At 45.4% G+C, this 13,575-nt stretch overlaps 1 protein-coding gene across 1 annotated transcript in view; it reads right to left on the bottom strand.

The window, feature by feature from the left end:
• The window catches only part of vipas39 (VPS33B interacting protein, apical-basolateral polarity regulator, spe-39 homolog), a 38,405-nt gene extending 25,369 nt beyond the window's left edge, over nucleotides 1-13,036 (bottom strand). Inside the window, exons 1-5 of the mRNA XM_055640170.1 lie at nucleotides 12,909-13,036; nucleotides 10,167-10,259; nucleotides 7,369-7,465; nucleotides 6,226-6,372; nucleotides 48-116 (exon numbers count right to left, since the gene is read on the bottom strand). Coding sequence (XP_055496145.1) covers nucleotides 48-116; nucleotides 6,226-6,372; nucleotides 7,369-7,465; nucleotides 10,167-10,259 — 406 coding nt within the window. The 5' untranslated portion in view covers nucleotides 12,909-13,036. The remainder of the gene's footprint in view (nucleotides 1-47; nucleotides 117-6,225; nucleotides 6,373-7,368; nucleotides 7,466-10,166; nucleotides 10,260-12,908) is intronic.
• Nucleotides 13,037-13,575: the final 539 nt, after the last annotated feature.

Below are 13,575 nucleotides of genomic sequence, written 5' to 3'. Positions count from 1 at the left end.
AATCCTCATTGTGTTAAACATAAGTGATGCCAAAAAAACAAACTTACAATCAGAAAGCGACTGGAAACTCCCAGGTCGACTGATCCCAAATAAAGAAGTCGAAGAATCCCTTTTACCTTCAGAATAAGAAAAACCAAAGGTTAGGCAAGTGCAGAATGGAGACTGTCTGAATGAGAGCCGTTGCCCCTTCTAATAGCACCATTTTCACAGTGTCAGAATATGTTGACCACCACAATATCAGGACCCCAGTCTCTTTGTCACCTCATCTTTAACTGGACACAGGCTTAAAGCTACAAGCAGGAGTTCCGCCACTCCACATACATACCTACATTTAAATAGTCGACTGGGGAGACTTTTTTTTTGTGTATCTTGCCCAGAATTGATTGGATTAGTGTGCAGCAGGAGCATGACTCTAGTAGCAAGTCTGCAGAATTTTACTTCGGAGTCACGTGAGTGATTCCGTGAAGAACCCAGCAGGTACTGCGCATGCGGCATTACGCACAGCTGTGCAGAACGCGGCCAGCGGGAGTCGGGCTAGCTCCCGCATCCAAGGACGAGAGGTAAGTACTTACCTTAATCGGGCCTTGTGGTTTTTGCTCCAGGGGGAGCAAAGTAGAGAGGCATGGTGGCGGCCCCGTTTCGACTCCAGCGTGGAGCCGACAGTGGACGGGGAAAAAGCGCTACCCGGACCGCAAACGCTGCGGACCGCTGCAAGGAGCTGCGATAATACCGGTCCGCTGAACAGCTGTTTGGTAACAGCAGCGGACCGGCGGGAAGTTTAAAAACCCGACCGGCAGCCCTGCAGACTCCTGACAAGGAGAATCACCGCCCGGGAACCGCCACAATGCCGCCTGGAAAACGGCAGGCAGCCTCTACATACAGGTAAGAGAAAAATCTTCCCAATTCAACAGGTTCTACAGGAGCCAACTTCCTCCAAAACTGGAACAGGTTGGAGAAGGCAAAAATAAGTATGTCTGTCTCCCCAAGCCAGAGGAGGTCATGGAGTTCACCTCCAGGAAAAAAGGGGCACTGGCTGAATGCCAAGGGAGCTGACTCCTACCCCAGTGCTATTGCACTAGCCATCTCCCTTGTCGAGGGATTGATGCAACAGCGGAGTTTGAGCTATGCCTCCTCCAATTTAGCACACCCTTTTGCTCCCTCTTTTGAGGCTAGCTAAGGAGGCCAGGGCTGGGCTGGCTTAAACGCTGGGCAGGCGGACGAGAACAGCAGTATGCCAGGGGAGCAGGATCAGGAAGAGCTACTGGGTGTCGTGGGCCACTACATGGCTCCTCCACGCGACCATCTTCCCAACAAAAGTCCTGCAGGAGCAGGCCTTTCCAGAGGCAAATCCGCAGGCAGCTGGGTCAGCAGACTCGCAGACAAGCAGCGAATTCTACAGAAGGGTCAAGATGTTACCGCCTTTGCTCGCCTTTTCCACGGATTATACTCTCCCAGGATGAGACTATCCAATTGCACTACCAGGGTGCTGATGCCTAAGATGTTCCCAAATTTGGGATACTCGACTGAACAATGGTGCATATAGACCTGCCCGCAACCCCAAATATATGGGGCTATGCAAACCGCTGCTGCGGGAAGAGAGGCAGCTAAACCTGTGCGCCTCATGAAGGCAGGTCATGGAACGAGCAGGACATCGCATCCAACACCCAGCTGGCAGCACCCCTCGGCATCCACCAGTGATATCAAACAAGGACTGGTGAAAGCCTGGCGACCGCTTCACATTACCCCCAAAGTTCTTTTTAGACGGGGCCCAGAGCGGAGCCGTGGGAAGATGCGCCGCCCCACCGACAGCACCAGCATACCAGCAAACTACGCCTTCATGAAAAAACAACAAACATGGAGGTAGGTAGTCTGGTTCCTCCCGTTTACACTAAACAAGGGTGTTCTACTAACTGCGTGGGGGGGCATTTACACTTGTGGATAAAGCATGGGATGCTGTCACAAATAACTAAAATATACTCAACAGTCTTAGAGGATAAAAACGAATTCAAATTGGGCATATTACCGCCAGTTCAGCAATGCGCCCAAAGGGCATTTTCTCCCTCTAAGAAAAGAGAAGTGAGAAGGTCAAGCTGAACTAGAAAGGCTCATTACTAAACGGATCATGGGAGTAAACATGAGCCATTGGAATTTGTATCGAATATATTCACCAAAACTACAAAAGATGGTGAATGTAGCATCATCATTGATCTAATATCACTAAATAAATCTGTTGAGTATATACACTTTAAGATGGAGACGGGTTTTTGTCACTGCCAGACATCTGATCTCCCTAGGATACCTATGGGGAGCATTGATATGGAAGATGCTAACTATCTTATACCCATACACTAGGATCATTATAGATACCTAAAAAAAAAAAAAAATTTTACCTGGATAATGGATATCCCGGTTAGGGCAACCATGGGAGCATATAGCATTCCCTATGGTCTAACCTCAGCCCTAAACTATTATAAATGGCCATGAAAATATTAAGAAAACAAGCATAATCATGGCATATATTGGATGATATCCTCATATTAGGGGAAACAAAGGAATTAGCTGTGGCAGCAGTTCTAGCTACGAAACAGCTCCCTAAAGCTGAGGTTTATCCCACGCCCAGATAAACCAGAATTGAAGTGTTAACTACCAAGGATTATCTGGGCTTCAATAATAATTCCGTCCATATGACTGTTACTTTGCCAAGGTACTTGGGTCACTATAATCAAATCATGAATGTACCCACTGAAGCTATATCACAATTAAGGTGGTGGGCAGACATATATTTGGCATAGTTTTCAGCCCTATTATCATCACCAATCCCAACTTGGTTATTAAAAACCGATGCCAGTACTTTAGGCTGGGGGGCAACTAAACTCCATATCCAGCACAGGTAACAGATGGACCAATTCACAAACATCGTTACTACACATACCGGGCATCAACTACTTGGGATTGGTGATCGCCTATTGGGCTAAAAAGCATATGCATTTCAAATGCAGCACGTACATATGTGGTTACGGATTGATAATACTATGGTGGTGGCTTATATCAACCATATGGGGAGCATAATAATCATTATTGTGCAACAAATTGGTCAAACAAATCTGGCAATGGTGTGTCAAAAGACATTTTAACTATCAGCTGCCTATGTCCTAGGAAGCTAGAACACAGTGGGAGACACCATGTCACGGGGTAAAATCTATGATTACATTGAATAGATGTCAAACCCAAAATATCTGCTAAAGTTATTAAGCAGTTTGAAAGCCAGATATCAATTTGGTTGCACAAGACGGAATCACCAGTAACCCATGTATGTGACTTAGGAACCAGATTAGAGGCAGCAGCGATAGATGCCTATACGCTGGAAGGGGGAATTTCTGCTTTGCCTTCCTCCCTTCTGCCTCATCAGACGGACACTTCGCAATACAGATGGGATCTGTCTCCGAGATATTGAACGTGCCCGACCGGCCTACACAGCCATGGTTCCCAGTTCATCACGACACGGTGGGCGAGTCACCTATGGATTTCCCTAGTGGACCATGGTTGCTGACTCAACCCAGTATCAGGCACAAGCCACCCATGCCAGGGAAACATCAAACTCCTGGGTGCAGGTTTTGAATAGACCTTACCAGGGACTGGGATTATCCAAAGGAACCATTACCACCATGTCGGCATCCCTGCGAACAGTCACTAAAAGCTAACATGGGTAAAATACTGCCACGACGCAGGGACAACGAACTATTCAACCACTGACGTATTGGAGTTCCTGGAACATCTACACCATGACTAAAAGGTGAGTTACAGTGCCGTAAATACAGCATGGAGCGCCTTATCTGCTTATCTAAAACAGCATGTCAGCAGAGCATGGGATCCCATCCACTGAAGGTAAACTTATGAAGGGCAACTATAATATAAGCCCCAAACACCCAGGTATATACCCATGTATGGGATATTGGTGTGACATTGACATGTCTCAGAGATGGCACCAGCCAGATCCCTCAGCTTGCTTAATCTATGTTTTAAAAAACGCTCATGCTTATGGCTCTCGTACACGCTCACAGAGTCCGGTCACTCCATAAACCAGACTGGATAACAAGGTGATTACCCCAGACGCATCACGTTCATATTTAGGTCTGGTAAAATCTAACTCGCAGGTATATGGGACTAGGCGAGATTATGAGTTCGGCACGAACTAGTAGGGTCGAGATCGCCTGTGTTTTCCGTGCTGTAGTCGTTATATGGCTATATGGACCAGGAACGCCCAATTCACTGGTGGGATTCCGGGCCTACCCACCAGAGTCCAGGTTGAGTGTGGTGACCCATCTACTACTATATATAGACACAACCCACAATCTTAGAGGGAGAGGAAAGCCTATGGGTCAACCACAGTAACCCAAGATGGGGTACGAGCCAAACCACTCCAAGGTGGCTCAAACAGGTACCGAAAGCTGCGCCGGAATAGATAATAATACATTTAATCCCATTCCACTAGGGCAGCATTGGTATCAGCGGCTGAACGAATGGACATCCCGGTTGACCACATTTTCAATACAGCAGAATGGTCAAGGGAACGGCGTTCAGAACATTTTTTATTATAAACCGTTGATAAACCTGATTTAATTGCAGGAGAATATTACAAACTGCAATATTAATTTAAGCTCAGAGGAGCTCTTTTATGTTGTTATTGTTAACAAATACCTTTCTGTTTCTTTTGAAAGCAGATCCACTGGTTGATTACGATAACACTTCCTCCCTCATAAACTTCGGCAGTGAGTGAAATAAAAACTGTTACACGGTTTGAAATCACAGACCTTTGAAGTCTTCACGGAATCACTCACGTGACTCCGAAGTAAAATAGTTAGATTAAACGAGTACTTACCAGTATGAAGTTTGATCTGTATTTTATGAGGAGTTACGGTGAGGGATTAAGTGCCCGCCGCTCCCACCCTCATTATATAGATCAAACTAATAAACTGATGTCTCGTGATCTTTACTATCTTACTTCAAATATTGTGTCTATTCTGTGATTTCACACCGCTGCTTCGAAGTATGCCGCATGCGCAGTACCTGCTGGGTTCTTCACTTAATCCCTCACCGTAACTCCTCATAAAATACAGATCAAACTTCATACTGGTAAGTACTCGTTTAATCTAACTATTAAATGGTGCAGACTACATGCTGAAAACAATTGTTTCCAGCAGTTTTTGATTTTATTATTATCTACCCAAGAGCAATGCACTCCCCTGTCACTGCTCAAAAGTCAGACAAAATCTTTCCTTTCAGACGCTTATCCAACTCTTTCTTGAATGCTATAATTGAATGCCCCTCCGCGACCACCCCAGGCAGCGAAGACATGGGTCAGGTTCAATCATGGAGCTTGATATGAACAAGAAAAATCGAGGAGACATTTCTGTACTGTTTCTAATGCTTGCACAAAGCCTGAAACTCAGGAACTGCTTCTTCACCTTATTACCAGACTTCTGAATGGTCCTTCCATTAGCGAGGGTAGAGTTCTAATCTTCCAACCTACCTCACTGGACTTTTTCTCTGGAACTGTTATGCTAAAATGCTGCACTCTAGTTTTTTTCTCAGCATTTTCCCTGTTGTACTTGTGTACGGCTCAATTGTAATGCACAGTATTATCTGGTTTGGTTGTACAGCAGGGAAACAAAAGCTTTTCACTGTATCTCGGTACATGTGACAATAATAAACCAAAACCAAACCGAACTGTACACAATATTCCACGTGTGGCCTCAACAATGTTTTGTGCAGCTGCAGTGTGACATCCCAATATTGCACCCAATACTTTGTTCTATCTCGAATGTCTTCACTACCCTATCCACCTGAGTTATCATTTTCAGAGAGATTTGTACTTGCAATCCAAACTCCCTCTGTACATTAATACTCATTCATGGGCTGTCAGTATTTGACTTCCCTAAATTCATTCCCTCACACTTGTCTGGATTAATCTCCATCTGCCACTGCTCTGCCCAACTTTCCAACCGTTCCGTGTACCTTTTCCCCCGTATCTTTTCACATCCTTCCTCTCTACCGCTCGTGCAATGTTTGTATTCTTACGCCCTGCTCCAGAAGGTTATCAGAGGTTTTGTGGGGGAGAACTCTGGCCATCTTGACTAAGGGAAAACTCCATGGAGCGGCCAAACTTTTCCTGCCCAATAACTTTGACAGCCTTCGCGGGAGAGCTCAAACCGAGGTTGCTTTTACCTTTGAAGAAACTGCTGAGAGAATAAGTGGAGGCAGGCTTGGAAATAGATTGCTGCGTGGTATCAGAGCAAGACCTTAACGTTCCCAGTTCTCGGAGATCTCCTGACCGACCTCCTGTTGCAGTTTCTTTGATTGACCAGGAAATACCTGAGGAGAGAAATAAATAATCCAGAAGCACGTGAGACACAAATATCAGGTCCCATGGAACCAAAACCCTTGCAATACAAACATCTTGCCAAATCAGTCGAGGGAAGCCCAGCGGCAGGTTAATCACCACAGTCCACAGGGTATCAGCACCCCAGGCGAAGCTAAACTAAGTACTGTCTACCAACGGACACGAACGAGTCCAGAGTCCAACCAGCCACAGTCATCGGTAGAGAGGAAGATGGAAGGAAAAATGCAGAATGGAGCAGTCAATGGCTGTGGCTGAAGAGAAAAGATGCTGTCTGGGCTGCCACGTGACCATCTAGAGGCTAACCATAAGACACACACCCAGGTCTGATCACCCTGCGGTGGGCCTGCCTCGACTGAGGATGTCTTGTGATAAAAGGCCGAAACACCCAGTGACGTTGAGGTGCACAACTGAAGATGTGTTTGATTGGTAGTAAAATCACCTAGTGGTCATCCCCAATAATACCAAATGTTAATTGTAGTGAAAAACCTTAGGGGTTGCAACATCCGGTCCTACTAATCAATCATTCAGCGTCCTTGGTGCCATTCTGGCCTAGTCCCATTTGACCACATTCGGCCCATAGCCGGCTATTCCCGTCCTCAGCGGAATTTACCTGACAAAATATCTTTTGAAAGTCGCAATCGTATCCAGGGTTAAGTAAGAACAAAGAGAGGCAAAAGAGTGAAAGTGAAGTAGTATGGGGTGAAGTGATCCATAAGCTGGGAGCTGGGGATGGAGAGAATGTCCGAGTGTCAAAGAGTGAGAGAAAAGTGAGAGAGCAGAGTGGTGGTATAGACGGGGGAGGGTTGGGGGTAAAAGCATGGGGTGGGGGTGGAAGAGAACGCAGGATGGAGTAGGGGAGGAAAGGAGGAGAGCGAGGAGCAGGAGAAGACTCGGAGAAACATCGAGGGGTGGAGTGGGAGGGTGGAATCCGTTGATCGGGGAGAGTGGGTGATGGCCGCAGTCCTTACTTCCAACGGGCTCTCCACTCCAGCTGATCTTCTCATCATCGTCATCATCGCCCGCGATGCCGTGGAGGCTGTTCACTGCTCGCTTGGACGCTTTCAGCTGAGGTGACAACGCAATAAAGCTTAAACAGCCGTAACATCTTCAGTTTCAGCTTAGTTTATTGTCACATGTACTGAGGCACAGTGAAAAAGCTCTTGTGGCGTGCTAACCAGTCAGCGGAAAAGACAATACGTGATTACAATCGAGGCGTTTACAGTGTTTAGATACATGATAAAGGGAATAACGTTCAGTGCGGAGAATGGACAGATCTGAGAGGAGTTTAAGAAGATCCTAGTTAAAGTAAGAACTAGTAAGTAAGTAAATTTTATTTATATAGCACGTTTAAATCAACTCGTGTTGAAACCAAAGTGTTTTACATAGAAGAAATAATTAAGTTTCCGTACATCCATAGAAAAAGAAAAAAAAAAAGAAAAATGACACAACACATTATAGAATTTAACATAAACGTCCCCCCCACAGCAGAATCAAAACATTTCCACTGTGGGGAAAGCCATCAGAAAGTTCAGTCCTCTTCCTCTGTGATCACCCGAGGTCGGGGCCTATTTGTGGCCTCCGCAGCCAGACCAATGTTTTCAGGCCCTCTTGCCGGGTAGATGGAACTCCGGCGTCGGGTGAACACTCCTCAGCGGCTTGGAATGACTGTTGCTGTAAGAGTAGAGGTTTAAAAGTGTGGAGCGATTGTCGATCTGCTTCCGTGGGTAGCATGCAAATAGTCGTCTGGGTTGGGTGCCATCTTGGAGCAGAGCAAGAGGACAAGGGCAGTCATACAAAGGCATGGAATTATCCAGCAGGGAACCCTGGCCTGCACTGTGGGCACAATTGCTGGGGGGCTGTTTGTCAGCAAAATCAAGAGGGTGGGCTGATGGCACCAGACCAATTCTGTCAATCCATTCAGCCGAGCCAACGCAATACAGAGAATGAATGAATAAATTTGAATGAATAAGTTTGAAAGACATGCTGCTTCTTGTCTGTCAGGAAGCTGGTGACCACCGACAGAGGGGTTCAGGCACAGTCAACTCAGATAGTTTGGAGTGTAGTAGCTCTGGCACAATGGTGTTGAATACAGAGCTAAAATCAACAAACAAAATCCTCGCATAGGTCCCCTGGTGGTCTAGGTGCTGGAGGATGAAGTGCATGCCCAGGTTGACTGCATTCTCCACAGATCTATTGGCCCGATATGCAAATTGCAGAGGGTCCAGCAGGGGGTTTGTGATATTTTTCAGCTTGGCCAGCACAAACCTTTCAAGGGTCTTCATGACTACAGAGGTCAGTGCGGCAGGCCTGTAGTCATTAAGACCAGTAATCCTTGCCTTTTAGGGTACAGGGACAATAGCGGAGACTTTGAAGCAGGCAGGGACAGTACAGGTTTGCAGGGACTGTTTGAAAATGTCTGTGAAGACCGGTGCCAGTTGTTCGGCACAGAGCTTGAGAGTAGAGGGGGAAACATTGTCCAGTCCTGGAGATTTCTGGCTTTACTGTCTTCTGAAAAGCCTCTCGTCTATTTTTATTGTTGATGATGAAGAAGTGATGTTGTGCAGCAGGAATATGCTCGTGAGTGGTGTGCGCGATCCTCGTTGCCGGACTCGGGCGAGTGCTCCAGAGCGCATCCCACAGGTCCTCCTCCGTCTCAAGACCTTGAACGCAGCCACAGCCTCGCCGACGATTATGTCCAAATAATCCAGCGAGTGAGAGAAATCCGGAGCGATGTTTGGAGGATTACCTCTCTCGTGTAATTTTTGTAGGGTTTTCACAGACGAGCACAAGGAACTTCAGATGCTGCTTTACGCGAAAGGACACAAAGTGCTGTAGTAATTCAACGGGTCAGGCAGCATCTCTGGAGAACATGGATAAGTAGTGTTTCTGGTTGGGAGGTGTCTGAAGAAGGGCCCTGACCAGAAACATCACATATCCACATTCTGCAGAGATGCTGCCTGACCCGCTGAATTATTCCAACACCTTTTGTCCTTTTGCGTAAAGCGGCATCTGAAGTTCCTTGTTTCTGCATCTGTAGAGTGCAGTTCAGTTGATCTCTCATCAGCGGTGATACAGACCTTTAATTAAAACATTTTTAATATGGATATATTTTGCAATCTTTTCTTGAAACAACTTAATCAATCTAAAAGATGGATGGAATTCCTATTCCATTGGATCACTCGATAGAGAACATGGAATAGTGCAGCACTGGTCCTTTGGTTTTAAGAGACTAGGTGACATTTTGATACAAGCCCACTGGCTGTTTGCTGTAGACATTGATGTAAAATAGACCCCCCCCCCCCAAATAGAATAGTGTCCACAGACACTGTAAGCTACTTACAATTGGCCATTTTTTAATCAAAGAGTCATTTTATTGACTGATGTAACAGATTCACAAGGGATGTTATGCAGGATTGCCAACCAAGGGACTGCTTCTTCCCAGCTGTTATCAGGCAACTGAACCATCCCATCAACAACAAGAGAGTGGCCCTGACCTACTATCTACCTCGTTGGAGACCTTCGGACTATCTTTAATCAGACTTTACTGGACTTTAAGATGCACTAAACGTTCTTCCATTTATCATGCATCTATCTATACACTATGGATACCTCGATTGTAATCATGCATAGTCTTTCAGCTGACTGGTTAGCACGCAACAAAAGGCTTTTCACTGTACCTAAGCAAAAAATCAAAACCAAAATATAACACAAACAAAAAAAGGGAAGGAATAGCAACAGGAAATTTTAAAATAGGCAATTTACTTGCCTCTGCATATTCATCATCATCATCATCAAAGGTGTAAGCTTTGCATTTTGTGTTATTCCAATAGTCATCTTCATCATTTTTATTTCTGCTCATCTGCAAACAAACACAATTTTATCAGAACTTTTATAAATTCCAGTACTTACAAATTAACCAATGTTTAGTTTCCCCATTGCTCTTTGCAAATATTTTCCCAGCCACAAACCACATTTCTTGCAGTTTGTTGTTTGTTAATGTAATAATGGTTAAGAGGGTTAAGAGCCTCAATGGTGTAGTACTGATCCAAAAAATGTAGTTTAATCTCAAATGTGTGTCGTTAACTGAAATAATGTCAGCACCTTGTACAAAAGAGTGACACAGAACAAGAGCACAATATATTACTGTTCTAGTGACAATGGTTGTGCGGTTATATTTAATCTAAAGAGTCGCGCAGTTGAGGACTCACTGCACGAAAGGCATTAAACCTCATCACATCTCCCTGCATACATCATCCTTTAAACTTTGCCCCTTTCACCTCAAGCCTATGCTCTGGTGAGAGGAGCAAAGTTTAAAGGAAATGTGCGGGGTAAGTTTCGTTTTACACAGGGGTGGCGAGTACCTGGAATGCACTACTTTGAGTGGTGGTCGAAGCAGGTACCTTAGTGGCATTTAAAAGACCTTTGCATAGACAGATATGGATCTGCAGGAAATGGTGGGCTATGGGTTAAGTGTAAGTGGATAAGTGATGGTCTTGGCATCAAGTTCGGAACAGATATTGTGAGCTGATTATGTGTAAGAAGGAACTGCAGACGTTGGTTTACACCGAAGACAGACACAAAAAGCTGGACAGGCAGCATTTCTGGAGAGAAGGAATGGGTGAAGTTTCAGGTCTCGACCCGAAATGCCACCCATTCCTTCTCTCCACTGATGCTGCCTGTCCTGCTGAGTTAGAAACATAGAAATTAGGTGCAGGAGTAGCTTAGGTGCAGGAGTAGGCCATTCGGCCCTTCGAGTCTTTCAATATGATCATGGCTGATCATCCAACTCAGTATCCCGTACCTGCCTTCTCTCCATACCCCCTGATCCCCTTAGCCACAAGGGCCACATCTACTCCCTCTTAAGATAGCCAATGAACTGTAATACCCTCTGTAGAGAGTTCCAGAGATTCCCACTCTCTGTGTGAAATAAGTTCTTCTCATCTTAGTTAAAGTTCTTCTCATCTTAGTTACTCCAGCTTTTTGTCTCTATCTTCGGCTGCTTGGATTAACCTGTGAGATGCTTTTGCAATACATTGTAGGTAGATTCCCAGTATATCTGACTTACTTATGATGAAAACTAGAATTAAACCAAGTTCCAAACGAGGGAAAGGCTGTAGCATTCACCCAAAGTCAGTGACTCCGATATTAAGCAAAAACACTTCTTCACACAGACATTGCGACCTTAATATCGGAAGAAGGTTCAGTGAAAGTACTTCAAGTCTTGCAAAAGCATTTCACAGCATTGTACATAGAACAGTAGAGCACAGGGACATTTCCTTCAGCCCACAATATTTGTGCTAAACATGATTCCAAGTATAATTAATCTTCTCTGTTTGCACATAAAACCTGCTTATCTAAAAGTCTCTTTAATCTCTCAAGTTTCTTAAATACCACTATGATCACCACCTGTAGCACCCAACACCTACCACACTCTGCATTAGAAAACACATCACATTTAAACGTTGACCTTCACCGTAAAGCTATGCCATCGAGTGCTTGACATTTCTGCCTTGGGGAGAAAGATTCCAACAGTCTACCCGATCCATGCCTCTCAGAAATGTACATACATAATTATTGTAACGTAGGAAATGTGACAGCCAACATTTTCACAGCAAGCTCCGACAAAAGCAAAGTGATGAAGAGGGGTCTCGACCCGAAACGTCACCCATTCCTTCTCTCCAGAGAGGCTGCCTGCCCCCAGCTGCTGAGTTACTCCAGCGTTTTGTGCCTATCTTCGATGTAAACCAGCATCTGCAGTTTCTTCCTTAACATCCAACTAATTTGTTTTGGAGATGTGAAGAAGAAACAGCAGCCAGGACAGGTCTTCTACAAGGTACACAAAAAAGCTGGAGAAACTCAGCGGGTGCAGCAGCATCTATGGAGCGAAGGAAATAGGCAACGTTTCGGGACGAAACCCTTCTTCTTCCTTCGCTCCATAGATGCTGCTGCACCCGCTGAGTTTCTCCAGCTTTTTTGTGTACCTTCGATTCTCCAGCATCTGCAGTTCCTTCTTAAACACAGGTCTTCTACAAGTTCACTGGACCTTTCATGTCCACTGAAGTTCGGTTTCAACTATGAAATTATACTTCATTGCCACATGTACGTAGGTACAGTGAAATTCTTGTTTTTTAACATCCAGTCAAGTAAAATCATACAGCAGACTACATCTAGGCAGTACAACATCTCCTTGGAAAGATGATGCCTCTGACAACACAGTACTCGCACTGTATTGTGTCCCCTTAGATGTTTTTGTGCTCAGGTGTTGGTCTTGAGCCCACAGCCCCTGCACTGAGAGGTTGCAACCCTCTGAACATGAGCTGAGAGCTAAGAGGAAGCCACACACCCACTGCTGCTGACAGTCTCACCCACACACAACACACTGAATGCAAAACACATCTCCAACACGGCTGAGTATTTGCTTATTTTAATCTGTTACTAATATAGTCAGTAATAGCCACAGCTCCCTCTCCCTGCCCCCCGCCTTCATACAACCCCTGAACCCACTCACTTCCTTGCATCAGCCTCCCAGGACCAAGTTACAGGCTGGGGGCCTACGCATGCGCGCTGACGACCGGGGTTGTAGTTTCTCCGAGATTGGACTACAAATCCCAGCAGCACTTCCGGCCGCCCACTTCCGGCACCTGGACGAGTCGCTGCTTCAGCGTTACAGGAGCATAAACACAACGCCATAATTACACAGCAGCGGCAGCAAAATAATATTTTAATTGTAATCGCAGGTTCGTCGAAGCGTCTGTTGTTTAGGGAAGCGTATTATAGTTATAAGATGCGTGCGTCGATTAAATAGCGTCGTGGAACACTCAGTTCCTTGTCCGTTCGGACCGTGCCATTGACACCTTTGTCTCCCAATAATGGTAATTTAGAATCATACAAAAGACACAAAGTGTTGGAGTAACTGTAACTCAGCGGGTCAGGGTAGCATCTCTGAAAACACATGGGTAGGCGGTGTTTCAGACCTTCTGACAGGTGCCAGAGGTGAACATACATTAAGTGAGATAGGATAGAAGAGGCATGAAATGTGAAGCCAGCGACAGGGAGAAATGAGTCTGAATCCAGGTCTTTCGCTATTCGGTAAGGATCAATGAGGTCCCGCCCTCCCCCTTCCTCTTATTAAACTCCAGCGAGTCAATATAGACAACAGGTGCAGGAGTAGGCCA

Source organism: Leucoraja erinacea, chromosome 9 (assembly GCF_028641065.1).
Source record: "Leucoraja erinacea ecotype New England chromosome 9, Leri_hhj_1, whole genome shotgun sequence".
Lineage (NCBI taxonomy): Eukaryota > Metazoa > Chordata > Chondrichthyes > Rajiformes > Rajidae > Leucoraja > Leucoraja erinaceus.
This window is presented reverse-complemented; position numbering and strand designations above follow the sequence as displayed.